Source organism: Micropterus dolomieu, linkage group LG15, assembly GCF_021292245.1.
Source record: "Micropterus dolomieu isolate WLL.071019.BEF.003 ecotype Adirondacks linkage group LG15, ASM2129224v1, whole genome shotgun sequence".
Classification (NCBI taxonomy): Eukaryota; Metazoa; Chordata; class Actinopteri; order Centrarchiformes; family Centrarchidae; genus Micropterus; species Micropterus dolomieu.
In genome coordinates this window covers 9,714,921-9,735,498 of record NC_060164.1, presented here as the reverse complement: position 1 = coordinate 9,735,498, position 20,578 = coordinate 9,714,921, and the positions used below count along the sequence as shown (strand labels likewise).

General features: G+C 42.5%; 1 protein-coding gene across 4 annotated transcripts in view; it reads right to left on the bottom strand.

Annotated features, from left to right (window-relative positions):
- Positions 1-20,578, bottom strand: part of tacc2 (transforming, acidic coiled-coil containing protein 2) — a 44,689-nt gene that overhangs the window by 11,107 nt on the left and 13,004 nt on the right. For 3 of the 4 annotated variants that reach the window (XM_046070854.1, XM_046070851.1, XM_046070855.1), the window contains exons 4-7: positions 19,301-19,969; positions 14,648-14,932; positions 2,107-2,213; positions 242-1,643 (exon numbers count right to left, since the gene is read on the bottom strand). In XM_046070854.1, coding sequence (XP_045926810.1) covers positions 242-1,643; positions 2,107-2,213; positions 14,648-14,932; positions 19,301-19,969 — 2,463 coding nt within the window. The remainder of the gene's footprint in view (positions 1-241; positions 1,644-2,106; positions 2,214-14,647; positions 14,933-19,300; positions 19,970-20,578) is intronic. The other variant, XM_046070853.1, reaches the window with a different exon arrangement.

Here is a 20,578-nt window from a genome sequence, read left to right as displayed (position 1 = left end):
AAGGGTCAAAAGGAGTGGATGGTTGTGTTGACCCCGTACTTACAACAGACAACATAGAGAAGACACACCCCTGGACTTCCTGTGACATATGGGAATACACAGACACAGGTGACAGAGAGACAGACAGAGGACACAGGCATAATAGACAAGAGGACCACGTACAAACACAGACGAACCGAGAAAACCTCAACAATAAAGACGCAGAAATTCCTACACATGAATAGTTCTTTAAGTGACTTACGATTTGATAGGAGTTTTCTTCTTCTTGGCAGGTTTGTTCTGGTTTTGGTCCTCCAGTTCCCCAATGTTATCATTGTCATTTTCATTGTCAAAGTCACTGGATGACACTTCAAAGGAGGCAGAGGCCTTAGGAGGGGAGTTGGCCATCTTATTGGAGGGTTTGAAAGGGTCTACTGAGTCATCGAAGTTACTGGAGTCAAAGCTATAAGATGGCCTGGATAGTTTGGGGGAGTTGGCAATACCTTTCTTAGAAGTAAATGGATTGAAATTTGGATCCTCCCACTTGTCAGGTTCAAAGTTGTAAGATGCTTTCTGAACAGGGATTTCCTCCTCGTTACCATTGTGGATTGCTGGAGGATTGTTGTCCAGCTGCTCCGTCTGTACTGGAGGGGCCTTCTTGAGCCCCAGCTTTGGTTTCCTAAGAGGCATCTTGCCACCGGGCTTCTTGCCCACTTTCTTAGGTGGGGGAGAGGCCTGATGTGACGCCTCACTGTTCTCCTCAGAGTAGTCAAACTCCAGCCTTACTGACTGACGTTTGGGTATGATGGGTTGCTCTTCAGGGTTGGTGATTGGCTCTTCAAGAGGAGGTGGAGGACATGGCGCCACAGCACAGACAGAGGGACTCTCTGGAGGGGTGGCAATGGGGGCACACACAGGACCTTTACGGCCCAGATCAGGGGAATTGGCAATTTTACTACCTCCAGTCTTGAAAGGGTCAATGTTCTCAAAATTATCCGGATCCCATTTGTAGGAGGTACTTGGGGGGATGGGGGATTCGTCTTTGCCTGTTGGACTACCAGGGAGAGGGATCTCCTCTTGGCACAAGGGTAAGGCCGAGATGACAAGGCTTTCCTCTTGGCTGGTATGGTTGGTCTCCTCTGGTAGAGGAGGAGGAGTCTCCACACGGGTCTTCCTGGTCCTTCGAAGGGTTCCTCCAGGGCTCGGAGTTGCAGATCCTCCTCCTGCTTCCTCCTGAGCCTGGAGAGGGCTGGCAGCTTGAGGCTTTGCCCGCTTCTTGATCTCTGGGGTGCTGCTGGATGAGGCTGGCCTTGGACTCTCTGGGTTGGAGTTCTGTCTGAGTAGAGGCTTCTTCTTCACGGACCCAGGACGGACTTTCTTGGGCCTGTGGAGTGTCCCTGGAGCACTCTCAGTGCCAACGCTGAAGGATTCAGAATGTGGACGGAAATCTCCCACTGTTGATCCTTCCAATGTACCTGCACTGTTTAGCTCTCCACCCTGGAGGCTCAGCGAACGGGTCAGAGTGTGACTTGAATCTGTTGCTAAAACCTCAATGTTGTAGGTGCCACTGGCTGCAATGGGCCTGTTCTCATCAAAAACAATGGACGGGGAATGGCAGAGTGCACCAGCTGTCAAATCAGGATCACTGACTGAGGTGTCTGCTACTGCAAAAGATTCAGAGATATAACATAAAGATGTTTATTCAGCTACTAAAAAGGCTAAATTGAAATCAAATGAATATGGGATTATTTTACATTTTAACTGGTTTGTGGATGAAATGCAGGTAGTGAAGGAAGCCTGCGTGAAAATTAAAGCTGCAGCTGGCTTCTGACTCATTCAATTATAGAGATGAATTTGCTATAAATAATTCTATGAGTATTTCAATTGGACAGAAACCTATAAAAAATAACCGCATGAGTGAGACAGACTAAACTGATTGGTCAGCCTTTCCTAGATATCCCAAAAGCCTAAGTTTTGGGCAGAGACGCTTGTCTCAGCAAAGAAAGCCAGATAAGTAATACTGCTCTTTTCCACTAGATGGTGCAATGCAACTTTCTTTTACCATACTAGTGTAACAGATTATTGCACTGTGTAAGCCCACATCATGGCATAATTTGCTTTCTGTACCTGTGTCATCGGATGCTAGTTGCTGGGTTTGGGACTCTGTAGGGGAAACTGCCTTCACTGGAGTTGTGGATTCAGGGGTCTCAAATGCTCCATCAGAGTCTGAGCTCCTATAACAAAAACATAAGAACACATTAAGTCAAGGCTGCTGTGAATCAGACTGATATCACTTGAACTGTAATGACTCTGGCAACTGTATTGGGATCATTGACATTGATGTCATGTGAGGGTGAGCCTAAACTTCTCTCCATCAGACGCATCACATCAGAAAGGACTCGTTCTTATAGCAGTAAACAGTTCAAAAATCATTCTCAAAGGCAATAATGCAAATATGTTTTCACACAGATTCACTAAGGGCAGTATTTTACTCTGTGTTTCAGGTAGTATGACCAGCAGGTGCTATTTTCTGTAGCCCCGGGCTAATATTTGTTTCTGTTTTCATTTCTTGTAGACTTTTACGGCTACAAATGAAAACACTGAATCTGCCGTGAGGTGACAGATAATGACACATCTGAGACAGAATTACCCCACCTCCCTGCACACATGCAACACCCATACACACAAGACCACCTTAAGATACCAAATATATCACCATTATGAAATAGAAAGGGAGGGACTGAGGGATTTACTGAGTGAAAAACAGAGAAAATACCAGTTTCTACATGACAATAGGCTGTAAATACAATTCACAATGTTATCATCCTAAGCAAAAGCTATATTGATTGGTTTTCCTCAGCACCATACACACACGTACACACCAGACAACCTGACTACCAAGCTCCATACTGATGCTGATCAACGTACTACTTGGCGGTATATGGCCTCAGCATCTCGTCCTGTCTCACCTCTGTCTGACCGGCTCCCTGGCCGCACTGATCATGTTGTCATGATGTGAGCCCCAGGAGATACGCCGGAGGAGCCCCAGAGCCGGATCCGAGCCCGAGCTGTCCCCGTCTCCTGCCCCTCCCAGCAGTGTGTCCCATCCCCAGCGAGCCCACTGCAGTGGTGACAGAGCCTGCCACGCACTCACTGCCATGGCTGCCGGCAGGCTACACCTCTCCCCACCACAATGCTACTGCCTGACACACACGTAGACGCCCAACGCCTCTTCCTCAGATGATGAACGTCAGATCCAACCTTTCCTCTGCCTTCTCTATTTTTCTTTTAAGTCTAAAATCTAGCTCTTTGTTTCCAATCTACAAGCTCGGTCCTTTCACATTGCCCCTCTTTGTCATCTGTAGCCATATCAGTCTGTCTCCACTCCTCCCCAGTAGGAAGTGATGCCTCCCAATCTAAATGAGACTGGCTGCAGAAGCCCACCGACTGCATTCTGTATATTCTGGCACTCTCTCTCCCTCTCTCCAAGCCCTCCTCTCTCTACTTTCCACCCTCCCTCCATCACTCTCTATCTTGCTCCAGAACCACTTCGCTGTAACCACACAGAAGAAAAGGCAGTCTATTGGCCACCAGCTGAACCTGTTGTGATATAGCATGCTCATTACTTATACCACCACTGCATCATATATATATATGTCCTGTCCATTTAGGGTTAGGGTTAGTGTCCCTTTCTGTCTGAACTGATCAATGCTAAAGACATACCCAGATTTTACCCTAAAAACGCCCTTTTCACAGATACACTGAAACTAAAGAAATATAACTACTGATACCTGAAAAGATATTATTGTGTGCGGGTACAAAAGATGGTTTCTCCAGCACAGTATAATGAACAATATAAAACGATAATGGAAAATGTTATGCCTAGAGATACTGTGCCACTATTGTGGAACCCCATACATCACACACACACACACACACACACACACACACGCTCACACACCAATACAAAGAAAAGATGGGACAAGAGGGGCCCCACAATTATGTGACACCTCCAAGTCTATACACTATATTGATTTGGCTAATCTATAGGGATTCACCCCAAGGCATCGCTGAAGCCATTCAGCATCCTCTGGTGGACCTTGTCACAGATGCACGCAAACATGGATCAAATAAAAGCCTGTAGTCTGAAAGACATGGGGGGCCTGAAACACCATCTAGGCATCAATACGGACAATATGGCGAATGCAACAAAAATTCAGAGCTGAGACATTAGTGTTTAGGAGGCTGATAATAAATGTATTTTGCTGTCACAGTCAATATGTCCACTCTCCCTGGGGTCACATCACAGCATGGATGTAGGTTCTTCTAAGCCAGCGTTATGGCAGGAGAAACATATTCTACTTACACAGCAATGTGCTCCACTGACAAATCCAAGCAATTTCTCTGGCTACACAAACACATTACATAGCATGTGAAAGCTCCAACAGGGTATAAAATGGTAAGTGTTACCTGTTTATTACATTTTTATTTATTAAGTTTAGTATAAAAGCCTTAAAAACACCTCCATTACTGTCAGGGTTGTGTGATGCAAAACAAGACTGCACATGGCACAAGAAGGGAGCCAGGGCTGTATTCTCTATGAGGACCCAGTGTGTCCCAGCAGGATAAGACTTGTCTGCCTGGAGATCCATCTGGATCAGTCACTGGGATCACAGTGTCAGATGGTTGGGTGGCAGTGAGCTCCAAGGACAGGGCCCACTTACAGAGTGTAATGTGCAAAGATCAAATAAGCACATAGCACACCAAGTTAAATATATGGAAAATAAAACTACTCAAACAATTAAACTAATTAATTTGGTTTTGATTTGTAGCATTAAAATGAGTAGGCTACATAAAAGCTCCTTTTTTGAGAATGGACGGAAATAAAACTGAAAACAGTGAGACAATAAGGTAATTAGGGCTCATTTCAGTGCTCCATTTATGTCCTTGCAGAGAAAATCTTTCATGCCACTACAAACACTGTGTTGCTATGGCAACTGGAGGTTGTTCCCATCATATGTTCCACTACGGTGAAAGAAAAAAAAACAGTGTGGATGCACACAGTCCTACACACACACACACACACACACACACATACATACACAACTGAGACCTGCCTAACCAACAAGGTTCAGTGAAGTGTTTTATATGAAATAGAAGACAAAAAAAGGCACATTGCAAATTTATGAGGCAAGCAGCTGCTGCATCAGCACCATTCTCTTCACATGAATTGGTTTAAATGAAAAAAAAGAAAAATAGCATCATTTTTTGCTTAGCCTACACTTCTATTCCTCCCAGAATGATTATTGATCATCATTTCAAATAATCTGATGAAAGTGTGTTGCAATTAAAAAAATAATATGGTGAATAAAAAGAAATCTGGTCATTTCTTCTGTGTTCATGCAATTGTATCTTCAGCAGCTCTTTTATTACCTAGTTGCAGACAAAACATACTGTAGAGGAAAAGCAGCGTGTGGGTGAGCAGTCAATGTATGGGGGCGAATAGAAACAAAGAGAGCAGCAGTTAATAGCAGCCTCTCACAGACTGAGATGACTGCCTGGAGACAGAAACTCTGCAGCGTGAGGCAGGGAGACGCTGCATTTCACACAGCCAGACGTGTCTCTGCTTCCAGCCAAGTCCAACTCAGTCTGCTCTAAACAGCTTTTCACAATGCTGGAGGGAGAGCCATCGCCAGCCCTGGGGAAGAGGAGGAAACCGGCACGTAAATCCAACACCACCTGTCTGGATATACACATTCTTCCAAAAATCAAGAAATGTTTAGATGCTGCCATTGCTAATTAAGACAAGCACTAATCTGGTCTTTGCAAAATGCTAAATTTGATGTCACCATTAAAGAGTAATAAAGAGGCAACTAGAGGAAAACTGACGGGAAAAGAAGATGAAAGGGGGGATGAAGGCATGCTGGTGGTCTCCAAGCAGCTGTGTGACTAGCCTCAATGGATTTGCTGCTGCATACTCCATATATTGTCTCTCGGCTGTCAAATACCTCTAAACTCTCTCTGTCTCTACAAGTCTGTCGTCTAGCTCTTACTATTTCACGCCTCATTTATCATTAATTCTCTCACTTTCCATCACCTCGCACTTCCGTTTGTTTTCTTTTGCTCATTTAGCAAACCCTTCCCTGTTTTGGAGCTTTCAGTATCATGTTGATTTGTGATCTGCTGTTAACGTTTTTAAAATTAAAGGATCTAAAACCTGTCTGTTGGACAAAAAGGGAAAGAGCAGCATCTTCAGTTTGGAATTGTCAACATAATGTGGGCTAGGCGGCAGTTTAATGAACTGTAAATCTGTCACATGCTTTGCATTACCAAATGTCAGAGACAAAATAATTAATAAAGTGGATCAGTTAAATTTTATTTAAAAATGTGCCTGAACAGACATAAGCATTTAGGACATGGCATTGAGAAGTAAATAGTGTAAGTAATACTTTATGACAATAATGGTAAATGTATGTTTTGTTCTGTATTGTATTGTCAAAAGAAGAAAGATGTCTGTTTGTGTACTTGTATTTTTATTTCACACTTGCTTTGGCAATAAAAATGTTTGTTTCCCATGCTAATAAAGCCCCACCGAATAGAATTAATTTGATAAAGAAAAGAAAATATGGAGTTATACTATTTGTCTGTCATTACAGTCTATGATCTCTCCTATAAGGTAGAAATAAGACCAATAGAGGGAGCTCCACTGCTTTTATCCCCCTGATGAATGAGATATGAAGCATTACATCATAGGCACTCTACAACTAGTGAAACACCACAACAACCTATTTTCATTTTACAAGAGGATCTCCAGTTTCCACACAGATGAGATGTGGTGAGCTGGGAGTAACTTATAGCGGTTTTGTAATGGGAAAACAGCACACAGTGGCTCTGTCTTCTGCAAATGATTCTTCAACTTCAGGAAATTAATCTTATGGAGAATCACTCTGCACCTTCTGCAGGTCTTAGGCTATAAACAAAACCTGAAAAGTGTTTTTCTAAATGAGCAGATGTCTTGCAGTTTCAGTCTCTCATCTGCATCCAGACTGATGTCAGCTTCAATTAGCACAAACCTCCCCTCCAAGAAATCCACTCAGTCTCAAAACAAAGAAGCCACTGAGAAAAAAAGAGTGTCAGACTAAGATAATCTCTATGTGTAATACCTCATCTAGCCTAATCTGAGACTTTGACTGTAAGCAGATGGCACATTCAACAACAATAGACCAGGTCTTTGAGTCAGAGCACCGTCGAGGAGGGGGTTAAAACATCTCTCCATTTTGATGATGAGATCAAATGCTGGGTTCATTCAGATTACTGCAGGAAAGACACAGGAAAGAAGGACAGAGTACCCCACCCCCACCCCCCATGAACACAGACAACAACACAACCTGGACTCCTCTCAAATTTGGATTTCATAATAAAATGAGAATGAAAAGAAAGATTTCCTTGAGCATAAAAATAATTAAACGCTTCCAGAGCAGCACCCTCAAGTGCTTTGATGTGTGAATGCTGTATACACTGTGAGTGCTTTTGACAGTGTTACACATCTCATAGAGTGAACTCAGTAAAAGCCTTATTAGTTACGGTTGGAATGGCATTCTGCACACCTCTAAGAAAACAGTCAACTGTCCAGCAACAGCAAGAACTTTGCTGCTGTTATTTTTCTAAAAGTATTCTGTCCCCCGAGGTCTGAATTTAGTAGAGCTTTGAGATGAAAAATGACTGTATTATGCTATAAATCAGTTCTTTCTACATTACAGACAGCACATACACACATGCATTCACTCCATTTCACTTATCCATTTCCTCTGTTTCTCCCCGGATCCTTGATCCCCTGTGCAGTAGTGTGTCTGAGATATAAATAAAACACAGCAAAGTGGAGCACTCTTGCGCCATCCCTCTCCATCTCGAAACCTCTCTTTCTCTTATCCACACAGTGTGTTCTAATTCACCACCGTCACCAGCTCCTACTCCCAGCGCGGTAGTCGCGTCCTCCTTCACGCAGAACAAAACATCACCCCACCAGCCTCCCAGCGGCACCTACTGCACTCATTGCCTAATTCTGGTTCCCACAGGCTCCCCTGAAGCACTATTATGTTTCACCCATACATACTGTACTGTACTGGCACACTGACGCACACATGCGTCGATTCTCTCATCCTCATCATCATCCCACCACAAAAGCAAACAACAACAAAGACGACGTGCTCAGTTGGTCGCATTGGAGTTTACAGTCTGACATGGATTAATGGCAGTTTGCATGGAAAGAGAATAAGGAAAAGCAAAAATGCATCAAAAACTGAGGGAGGTAACAGAACATAATGTCACAGAGATGTTTGCCGGGCTTCATCAGGCAATGAATAACAATTAAAATGGCGAGCATACACATAACATCACTCACAGGTGATTCTGCATAATAAATTGACCCTCAATGAACATTTATGTTGCATGAGAGGCCAATTTAAAGCCATGAATAAATAAATGCTTTTCTTCTGCTTTTTTAGTGGCTTGATCACACAGCTCAACATTTCCAAACACTGAGCAGGGATGCAGGTTAACTCAAACTCACATGTGTTCTTGAGAGGGACAGGGGGTATGTCCTTGCTCCATGGACTCGTTGGCTCCCATCCTCAGCTAGCTCTGCCCCCCCTGCCCCCCCTGCCTGCTCCTGCTCTCCAGCCACCATCCACATCCACCTGCTTCCCCCTCGAAAATGTCTTCTCCTTTTGCTCTGATCCTTGCAGTGGAGGCTGGCAGGAGGTGAGCACCGGCTGAGCTTTACCGTGCTGCAGTGCAGAGGATGAGCGAGTCCTGCTTGCATCAGGAGCAAAGCAGCGGATGATTCAGGGCTCCTTACTTTATGCACAGCATCCCTGAGCCCCTGCTCCTCTACAGGCTGTGAATATTCCTGCTTCTCATCTGGTGGTAAAATGATGCAACACCAGGAGGAATAATATCTCCAAGAGCAAAATGTCAAGAAGAGAATAATCCAAAACAAATAAGGTGGAATAATAATCCTGCTTTCCTGTCGTCTTGCATGAGTGTCTCCTCTCTGTTTGGTTGCCGATATTGCTGAGCTGTGTTGCTGTTCTCGCTGCCTCCTCCCCCTTCGCTCCTCCACTCTCTCCCCTGACTCCAGCCTCCTGTGCCTTTAAAAAAGACAAGCAGCTTTTTCTCATCCGCTACCGCGACTATGCAGCGGAGCCAAACAATAGCAGACCCCCAAAGCCACATTGACTAACAAGCGCTTTCTCTTTCACCCTGTTAGTCCCCTTCGTCCTCCCCCCTATAGTTGCCGTACAGCTCCACTTTGGCTTTCTCCTGCCAGAATCCCCCTCTCTCACCCAGGGTGTTGCATCGTGAATCGTCATTTTTATGCCTCCTTTTCACACAATGGAAGCTTCCAGCACTCAGCGTGGCCAACCAGAGTGATGCCTGAGGTAAACAATAGACTCTGAGAAACTAGTGTGTGTGTGTATTTTTCAACTTATTTTCTCCTTCATTCAAGCCACTCCACCAGTAACTCTGTACCACCACACATTAACAAAACAGGCACCGTGAGACACAGAAAGGACAACAATCTAACTTTAAAATATTATATTAATACCGACAAGGAATACCGACAACCCATTATCATACTCAAAATGTTATATATATTTCAGTTATACAAGCTTAATCCAGAGGTGTCACTCTTCGCTAAAGGGATAAGAACATATGCTTCCTGACATATGAGCATCTATACTTCTTGATGAATATGGTGTCTGTGTTGAATCCCCGGGCAGCAGGCTGGGTTGGTGATCTAATTTACTGGCACTCTCATCAAACCTTAAACTGCATCAAAGACCGGAAGAGCAATAATGATATTCTGTCTAGTCGTGTCTTTTCTTTTAGACCTCAGTGTGTGACAGACACAGAGAATGTGTCCTGTGGGATGGAAATAAGAGCAGGAACAGGTTCTGCAAATCTCACATTGATTGTCAAGGAGCAACGGGAAGGAGAGGCGTTGGAAATATGAGAAGAATAAATCTATTGTACACTCATGGGAAAGTGAGGAAAAGAGGTTTCACTACAATACCAACTCCATCCCTGCAGCACTTGTAGTCTCACAAAACTTGTTATATGCAGGTTTCAGGTGTCGTACCTCTGTCTTTGTGGACTAAAAGGCCAGAATGAAATGGGCAATCTTCAGTTTCCCTGCACAATGTAGAACACAAAACCCGGTGTTCATGTTCAACCTAACGGCACATTTGAAAAGGGGAGTGTTTGTATGTAAACATGAAGTCCATTAACTGATGTTCACAAAGAATATTGATGCAAATCTAGTCTCGGATGGGCCTGTCGGTCGATGTTTCACAGCCCGAGGGGACAAGTAAAAATACTGCCCACTCACAACTCCCAACATAGACCCCTACTAAAGCAAAAATATTGATTGCTACAGCCATCCAGACCCTCATACCAAATGTATCTAGGGCAGCAAAGCATTTATGTGTGATGTACAAGTTCCTATTCTATTGAATGACTGACATAAACATCCTCTCTGTGTTGCTACTTTAAGAGTCTGGCCTGCAGTTGCAACTGTAGACTGAAGAAAATGAACAAATAAAAAATTCAACAAACTCAGGCACTGGAAGATATAGCTGTGGCAGTTTTTACTGAAAGATTCATAATGGCGAATAAGAGGAATCAGGGTCACTATTACAACTTACTTACAGAGCAGTTTGTGGTTTCATAGACGTGGGTTAAAGCTTAAAGGGAGATCTTTTTACTTCAGAGCATAGCAGTAGAAACCTACGTACCTGTGAAATAGGTTTTGGTTGTGTTAGAACCACTAGAATTAAATATGATAAGTGTGACTTAAGATGTTAGCTTTCAAATGGGAGATGTTGGCAACTTGTCACCAAAAGCATAATAAGAATCTTTAGAAGCATTTGTGTTGTGATTGTCAAGCCAGTAAAAGTGTGTACCTTACTCACAGGTAAACAATTAACAATAACAATTGCCACAGGCTCAAATTAAACAAGAAAAACAAACAATATTCCCCTTTGGCACAGAAAAACTCCACTGTATAGTTGATCAGAATAAAAACTGAATGATTCATAAAAAATACAGCATATATAGAGTTTCTGATGAGCAACAGCAAATAACATACAATAACAGTCCTGAAGCTAAACTGTAAATGTGGTTCTATTTCTGTAAGTAAAAAATTGTTATAAATAGAAGATAGACTTTGCAGTAAAACATGAAATAGCTGCTGCCATACGTTAAGTCAAACATCACTGACAACACAGTTTTCAAGTGAGTCATTAACTCCAAAAGCAGCTCTATAAGTGACATGCAGATGTGTTCTGGGGAATCCTGGTTTTGTGACAGGACGCTGATCTGCTACTCTGATCCTTCTGCTAAACAGGAGCTGATCAGGCAGGGTAAGAGCCAGGAGCTTTCTCTCTCATGTGCCAAGAAAAGGCTGCATTGCTCCCATAAACAATCACTCGTGGGATTAATTTCCTAAGGTTGTGTCTACAAAACATGCACTCTCAAGCTTTATATGTGTGCATTTACAGAATATCTTCTTACAGAATATTTTGAGATTTAGAGGCATTCCCCCTCTGTGTATCATTAAAATAAATGACAAAAGCAATCAGTGGAGGGATCAGGGCACTTTAATGGGAAACATCAAAAAGAAAGACCCAGTGAAACAGAAGCTTAGATACCCTTCGACTCATTATCTGAATTGCAGACATATGTTGTGGTCGCATAAGATAATAGAGGAGAATACAAACAAAGATACAAAAGGTAAATGAGGTTTGTTGGCTGGTAAAATGCAGTGCTTTATATCAGGCTTTCTCTACAGTCTCAAATAGTAGAAAGAGCATTAAAATAATCAAATTAAGTAGACAGGTGAGGACTTTATTGGTTTGGTGGTTTTCAGGGCAATCCAGAAAAAAAATAAAATAAAACAAGGCACTCCTCACATTTTAGCTGTCAGGGACTGCCTTCACGGCAGAACGCATATGTATAAAATGTGTGAGAGCCACTGATAGATTTGTTATTTTGAATACTTTCTTTTCACTGAGGATTTAATTATTACTCATGCAACTCTCAATGAATCATTCAGGAAGATGCATATCACATTATGTTTGTTTTTGGATGACTAACATTAATCAAATGGTGACGGCTAATTTTTAGTTGGCGGAAGCAGGTTCAAGGCCTTGGCCTGGCAAGCATTTGCCCAGCTGAAGTCCCTTTGAGCAAGATAATAAACGTAGCCGCTCCAAGGGTTTGCTTTATCCCCGTAGGGATTGATACATCATCACTTTTTTACCAGTGAAGATTGTATGTTTTGGTGTCTTTTGCATTGCATATGACCTTCATACTCAAATGTACTAGATTAAAGGTATAGTTTATTACATATGTTGACATGGTCACCTCTATGTGTCTGCAAGCAAACAGAACAATTTGTGGCATCCAATCAAAATATTCAGCTGCTGGTTCTCCACTCCTCTCCACTGCTACCTAATAGTACTGTCAGATATCATAAATAATATAACAACACCAGCCTAGCCTTGTCAAAATTCTGGTCTTCTCTGAGCAAGGGAGGTGTTTAGAAAGCCAAATAGTATCATAATTAAACATGTATAAATCTACACAGAAAAGAGAATAATATTTTTTTAAATTCAACAACCAATACATAGTGGGATACATGAGAGCTGGAGTGTCGTCCCTGTGTTAGTTTCATATACCTGCAGCTTTCTGACAACAGAGTGCAGACACCGGCTGGCAAGACACCATGAACAGAGGGCTCTGTAAAGGGAAACACCCTCTGCTGGTTGTAAATAAAAGTGCACCACTCTGAAAGTGGCTGAGTCATTCCCTGCCATAAAGTAAAGTCTATGATATATATTGCAAAGCCAAGAAGGACTGCAGAGGAATTTCAAGCATTATCAGTGAAGAAACTGTAATAATAGATAAATAATGAGGAGCACTTAAATGTAATCAGCATCAGTGTTATGAATGAAAACCATTGTGTTCTAGCAGCTTAATGCCGTGAGTAGGGTGCTACACAAGCAGCTCAAATAGCAAGAAATCAGCCACAATACATCAAGTGGTTATGATGTGGCAGGTTGTGCTATGTAAAAAATCCTGGTGTGTAACTGCTCTACTTTATCCTGTACTGTTGAAAAGATCCACATATAATGACGATGCTTTTCCTATAGCCACCATTACATTAACAAGCCACAATTATACAGTATACATTTGAGTTTCCATGACCACTGAGTTCATTCATTTGCAAATCCTGTTTCCTATGAGTTCATGTGGTAGACGTACATAGCAATGCTAATGTGTAATTTTATGAGGTGGCAAAACGGGGGAAGCTGAAATCGCAGATGAGACAGTTATTCTGGATTTCCCTTGGCAATAATGAAAATGTGGTGTATGTGATGTATGTATATATGGCGAGGGCTGTCAGAATTATATTTCACAGTTCCTTATAATAATAATTAAACATTTAAGGAAATATGCTTATTTACCTTCTTGGCAAGAGTTGAAATCATCGATACAACTTGTTATGGCAGAAAATTGTGTCCTCTTACATTTAATCTTTTATGTATGATCTAATATTATATTATTATTATTACTATTCTCGTTTTGGCTTATAGATTATGTGTTGTGTTTTTTATCCTTAACCTTTCCTCTCCTATACTCCTTATGTTAGTCCATCCACATTTACTAAGGTTTAGAGCTGTGAGATAGTTTTGGTGTTTTCCTCTCTTGTTGTTCCTCTCCTCTCCTGGAGTTCATTCAAGGCCAAGAGAGGATCTCTGTTCCCCAAAACATAGAGACCTAGACTGTGTTTAAGTACTTCTCTGTTTTTTCTCTTTTGTTAAATAAATTATTCAAAGTAAACAGTTGGTTGTAACTCAATTCTTTGCTCAACCCCTCACCAGGAATATCATTTCTACGACACCACTCTCATGTCTGCATGGTAAATATGTAGCAAGAGCCAGCAGGTGGTTAGCTGAGCTTAGCACAAAGACTGGAAATGGGGGAAACAGCTAGCTACCAACAGCTTTAAAACTCACTCATTAACATGTTTGCCATTTTACAGGGGATTAATGTGTCATGTTATTTCTTGGCCAGGAACAGTTGTCAGGCAACAAATGAAGACTCCAGGAAGTGCAACCTGCCAAGAAATAGTCCCTGCCTGGCTACATATTTACTGTGTAAACGTGAGAATGGTATCTATCTTACCAGCTTACACTCCTCAAGAAAGAGAATAAGTATGTTTCCCAAAACGTCAACCTATTCCTTTAAAATAGAACAAGGAAACAGCACAGATGACTACATTATCATGAGTTTCTCTCTCAGTTCAGGAGCTCTGAGAATCGACATCTACAAGGTAATTCAGTGTACCAGATGTCAATTTAATGCTGCGATTTGACCTCAACTGAACTGAATTGGCTGAAAGGATAAGTGCATGACTAAAGGGACTAGTGTCAGCACTGGACAAATCTACTGTAAGGTCTTAAAAACGAAGCACAGCGGAGGCACAACTGACACACATTCACATCACATTCTTTTAAAACAACAAATGAGCACTTCATAATGAATTTCACAGTGATATGACCTAATGAACAGGTTCAGGAACAGTGACAAGCAGAGTTCATACCTTAAAGGGGGGTGGCAGGGTGCAGAAGCAGGACAGTGATCCTCCCACTGGTAAATAGAAGGCACAGAAGGGGAGGCAGGGGCTGGAGGAGGAGGAAGATGGGGTGATGCAGGTGGGGTTGGTAGAGCTACAGGTGTGTGCCTCTCCGGGGGTGTGGGAGGAGGAGTGGGGAACTCTGTGGTGTCGTGGAGGTGAGGAGGGAGGGGAGGCAGGAAGTGGTAGTTGGAGGTAGGAGGTGGGGGAGAGGCAGGGGCACCTCTTTCTGCCTGCTCAGCACCGGAGGGCCTGCAGGGGAGGAAGGCAAAACATCAACAGACAGGCCGAAACAAGAAGGCCCAAATACGGCAGTTCAGAAAGAGGACACACTCCACCTTCCTCTATACAAGTGAACCATGATGGGAACTTACCTCAAAGAAGAGAAAGATGGAGCACTGTGCTCTGTACTGTCACCTAAACCTAACAGTGACTTGAAAAAGAAAAAACTCACTCCAACCATCCTAAGAGTGCTTTGTCATTTAAATTACATGGAACTGAAAATGTTACTCGTCTCATCAGTCCCCTTACATGATAGTCCATGTTTCTCTTGCTTGCTCTACATGCCCTCTGCAGTGAAGTAGCCTGTTGGAGGGTGTCTGGCTCTGTCATCATCGGCCACCTGGTGGAGTGGATTTGGCCCTGATCCAGGCCCGTCTTATCAGCGGTGGTAGGCTCTCTAATCTGAGGCTATGCAAAGGGCGGTCATGCAGCTGTTCCCCACCAGGGGCATGCCTCCTGTTGGGCTCTAAAAATACCCCAGAAGCTTCTTCTGCAGAATAGAGCTTCACAGTGCCTCCATCAACTAAAACATATTTACAGTACTCAAGCATCTGTCAGCTGAGCTGCACTTTCCAAACGTTTCTTCCAGTTAATTTCAGACTGAAACTGAGCTCTGTTATTCTCCATCTCCCTCTCCAGTAAAGTCAGAACTTAATAACATTTAATGAGGGCGTGTGCTTTTCTTAAGGGTGAAGCAAGTTACAGTTTACATCTAATGCAGGTCTGGTTCCTATCATTCCATAATAAAAGTACATGGTTTTCTAATTAATTCAGGGTGGTTGCATGAAGCAGAAACAGACAATTCCAGATATGAATTTTTATTTGGTCCCATTCCTCTCATTACAAATCCTCAGTCGTAGACTTACACCAGCAGGCCAAACCTATACATATGTCAGCATCTGTGGCCAACTTGGCACATACAGCCTGGAAATAGAAACAACCAAGTCACAACATGGTCCGAGCAAATTGTCAAGACTCACTGCTGCCTCCAAAGATGGACACAAACTGCTGTGGAGCAGATAAATCAGGCTAATAGAGAAGAGACAATATGGAGAAAATAAGATTACCCTGGACACTGGGGAAGTGTGAACTATTTACTGGTTCAGTGTGTGTGGAGATAATGTCAGCTGTCCCACTCAGGTTAACAGCTGGAGCTTTTCCAACTTGGACCCTTTTTCAAGATATGATGTGTGTGAGCTAGCAGAGGCTGCATTACCATATCCAGATGCAACACGTTAAAGCAGCAACACTTCATGCCATTGTAGTTTTACTGTTGGCATTAACACCCGGAGGCTTTCCAGTAAGTTTTTTTGTGTTATTATTGTTGGTAATTCAGCAGTGTGCAGGGTGTTACTCAAGGACACCTTTTTTGAAAACGCCAGTCCAGATTTTACAAGACCAGCCCAGGGGTACGTAGTAGTCATTTTCTATCACAGTCCAGAAAACAAACCTGATTCTCTAACCTTCACTTTCATGACTGAGTATTAAAAAAACAAAAGGGACTTTGCCTGTACTGTTCAAGCCATACACATTTAGTGTAATCTACGGGGAAACAGCTGGATGCATAAGACAGGCAGTCCAGGCAGGGTGTAATGATAAACAGAGTCATATACAAAACCAGCTGAAGGTACTAAAAAAGTGGGTCTTTTTAATACTCTAATGATAGGAGGTCAATTCCTGCAGCAAGCACTGTACTGAGATACACACACACGCACACACGCGTATTTTAAATCAAAGAACAAAACGTATATTTTGTAAACTCATACTTCATAAATAACCCACTAATTCTCTTCTGCCACTACTGAGATTAAGTTATCATTTAAAGGCAGTTTAGTGTGGTAGAATAAATGACAGACATGATATTATCCACTTCACTTGTTCCAGCAAAGTCATATGAACACCACAATCACCATGGTAACTAGTCCATTTACAGTACAATGTGGGCTCTTGCACATCCATGGCTTTGAAACATCCTACGTAACAAAGCTAAACAGTCATTCCCATGGAGTTTCATGAGAGAAAAACGATTTACAAAAGATGTTTTTATTCATAATAATTGTATAACCTTTTCAAAAAAAGATCTTTTTATGCCGTATGTCATACAGCAAGTCAGTCCGTGGCCAATTTTAATCATTTGTGGTCATTTTAAAAGGCTAACAATGCCAACAAGATTTTTAGAAACCTCACAGTTAGTTAGTAGCAATAGTTAGTTTCACTACTACTGACATTTCTCGCAAACCGTTAATGAGGCAGTCTCCACATCAAGTAGGGGACGGGAGCACAATATACCGTAACAACAATATTTTTTGAAGTACATTTCACAACTTTGTTCCTTTTTTTCCGCCTTCTGTCCCCTCGTCTTTCTATTTGTCCCTCCCCTCTGCCCATCTGGTGAGCTCAGCAGAGGCAGAGTGTAATTAGCACTAGTTACCTACTGACCATCTGCTGCATCCACCTGGAGGGACTTAAACACAAACACCTACTGTCGACGCACACACAGAAAAATAGGGCAGCTACTTCTTGTCAACTCACCCAGATTTCAGCCACGGAGGAATCCATCCCACAACTTCAGAGCTAACGACAGTAAGGGATGGAAATGACTTCTACCTAGCGCTCGCTGCACTCCAAAACACCACAGCCAATAACTGCACATCCCAGTCCTCCTCTCCTGTGTCTGGGACTCTGACTGACTCTGTCATACACACTCACGTCGAAGCACATGCTCAAGTGTTTCTCTGAACTCTGGCTTTTGTTCCACTCTGTCTGGTCTGTGCAAATGACTTCAGTGGGGCTGAGTGCCTGCCCAAATTCCTCCCACTACAGGCTTCAGTTCACAAAGCCGCACAGACTGAGCAGGACTGACAGCTAGGACAGCCTCTGGGGCGGGGAAACAACCACATGTACACACACACACACACATCATTGACCATGCAGTAACATTTCTGTTTCTGGCACACATGCAAGTGTAATTGTATCTACTGATGAAAACCTATAGTGGAAATAGCAGTGTCACTCCACTCTCCTACTCAGAACAAACCTTTATGTCTCCCAACAGCAGTGATGGGACAAGTGTTGTGACTGACAGGCAGCAAGTGCTACTCTGGCATGTGGGATAGCTTCTGGGCATGCAGCAAATGGAAGGAGAAGAGTCAAAAGAGAGTGACAAAATTGAGAGATAACTGAGGAAGCTGAGAAAAGCTAATGTTCAGAGAAAAGAAAAGAAATCATCAGCAATGATTTTATTTTAAAATTAAAATATCCCAAGACATTAATCACATAGTAAATACTGGAAAAGCATTACTTTTACAACACATACTTAGATTGTTCAATGCACACTCTAGTGACATATAAGGTTCTGCAGTAAAAGAATGACATAAATGGAAAGTTAGGCTAGCTACAGCTATTAAAATACTTCAGTAAATACTGACTGTCCACATATAGGTCGAACTGAGCGAGACGCTGGTTTACTATGTGTATCTAACTTGGTCAGGAGTCTTAAAAACATAAAGGGTTCACTGCTATTACATCAACTAGGTCAAATCTGTGAGACTCCTTCTTATTCGTCCAATCACTGTTAAACCGCTGCAGACAGCAACAACCTACCAGCCCTCGAGGTGTCTGAAGGCCAAACAAAGCCACCAAGGGGACTCTGAAAGTGCATGGAAATCCATTTTGAATGTGTGACAGGCAGAGCTGCTGAGCTGTAAAGCACATGTCCCCCTGAGATTCCCCCTTTTACAAACAAGATAGCTGCAATAAAATGTCTCTGACACATCACTATAATGGAAATGTTATGATAGGTTTTAGGAAAACTATCAGGACTAAAAAGGTCATATACAAATCATTCTGATGTCTGGTTTCCTGTTGAAAAAACAGTCAACCACAAAATTACCAGTGTTCCCAAAAACCTGCTGTTCTTAATGGTAAAACGCTATAATCCTTAGATTTTAGTGGATTGAGGATTACAAGGACATATTTTTTTTAAAGTCCAGACTCTGACTGAGCTCTGAGAGAGAGAACAGTACCATGGCAGCAGCCTTATATGGAAACACTACTTCACAGTTTACTTGAACTGGTAAAGTAGAATTTCACTGGAAACTGTAGCCATCAGTTCATATCCTAGACCATACAACACAGACACAGGATCTGGCATGTGCATTAAACAGCAAGAGCAGTGGGAAATGTGATTCTTCGCTGTTGTCATTGTTTCAACACACAGTCACAGTCGTGAAAACAACATTTAAAAAAAACAGATTTTAAGATGTAACAAATCTCACTGTCAAAACTCTCACTGTGATTGATTATACATTAACCTTGTGATTTTACAAAGACACTCACCCACTGTCCTGTAGCTCCTCAGCAGGATCCTGGACTGTTTCTGTCACTGCAGGTTCCTCAGCAGGCACTTTAAATGGCTCACACGGTGGGATAGCCACAGGTTTCTCCACTAGCTCCTCTGGCTGCTCACTGATCAGCTCCTTCTCTGGTTCTGGGGGCTCTGTTGTCGTCTTTGGTTGTTCTGGTTCTTCATTTTTCGTTAGTACTGGGAACTCTAATTCATTCTTTGTTGGTTCCTGGACCTCTACTGTGCTTTTTATTGGTTCTAGGAGCGCAGCTGGCTCCTCTACTATTTCTGGAGAGGTTAATGGCCCCCTTATTGGTTCTGGAAACTCTTCTGGAGGCCCTTCTTCTTTCTTGGTTGGTTCTGAGAGCTCTAATTTCTTTGTTTCTTCTGGGAGCTCTACATTTGTGCTCTGTGTTGATCTGGAAAGCTCTGCTGTCTGATGTGTTGGCTCTGGAAGCTCTTCTGTCTGATGTGTTGGTTCTGGGAGCTCTGATGTCTTCTTTAAAGGTTCAGGCTTAGTCAAAAGATCTAGAGGTGGGATTTCAGTTGTCTCCTCTGCTGCTTGCTCCAGTTGTGGGATCTCCTCTTGTCTCAGAAGAGCAGTTATCTCCTCAGTTGGAGTAAGAAACTCTAGTTGAGGAGACTCCAGAGATGGGAGGGGTCTGGAAAAACAATGCAAGAGAAGAGGGGGTTGGGATATTTGTTGTTTAGTTTACAGCACATGCCCAAAGAATGACTGACAAATGACAAATGGGTGTGTTTGTGTGGGTATGAGGGCATGTGTCCCTACAAGAGTGTGTGCGTTTGACAGTAGGTATATGTGTTGTTGTTGCATTATGTTGAGCAGTGTGTTTTGTGTGAGAAAAGGCTCATTCTTGCCCTGGAGAGCAGGGACGATGTCACAGCTGATGTCATCCTTTGACTATAAAGAGCTGCATTACTTCCATTAGACTTCAACAGGCACAGTCATCTGACCCGAGCTCGAGTCAATACAAAGTGCTGTTCTGTGTTTACCTCCTCATTCATATTCATTGTCACACTGCTCTCTGCAATATCACTCCAAACACTAAACAGGGTGTTACTGGAACGATAAGTTGGAAAAAAGCAGAAATCTATGAATACTAAACTATTGAGAACACTGATTTACAACCCATGGAGATATTAATATAAATGATAATATTCTAGTCAATATATAATTCTTTAGTAGTGGTTCTGATTGGTGTGGCTGGTGACACGCAAACCCAAAGCAGACTACACATGTGTCTTTCTCT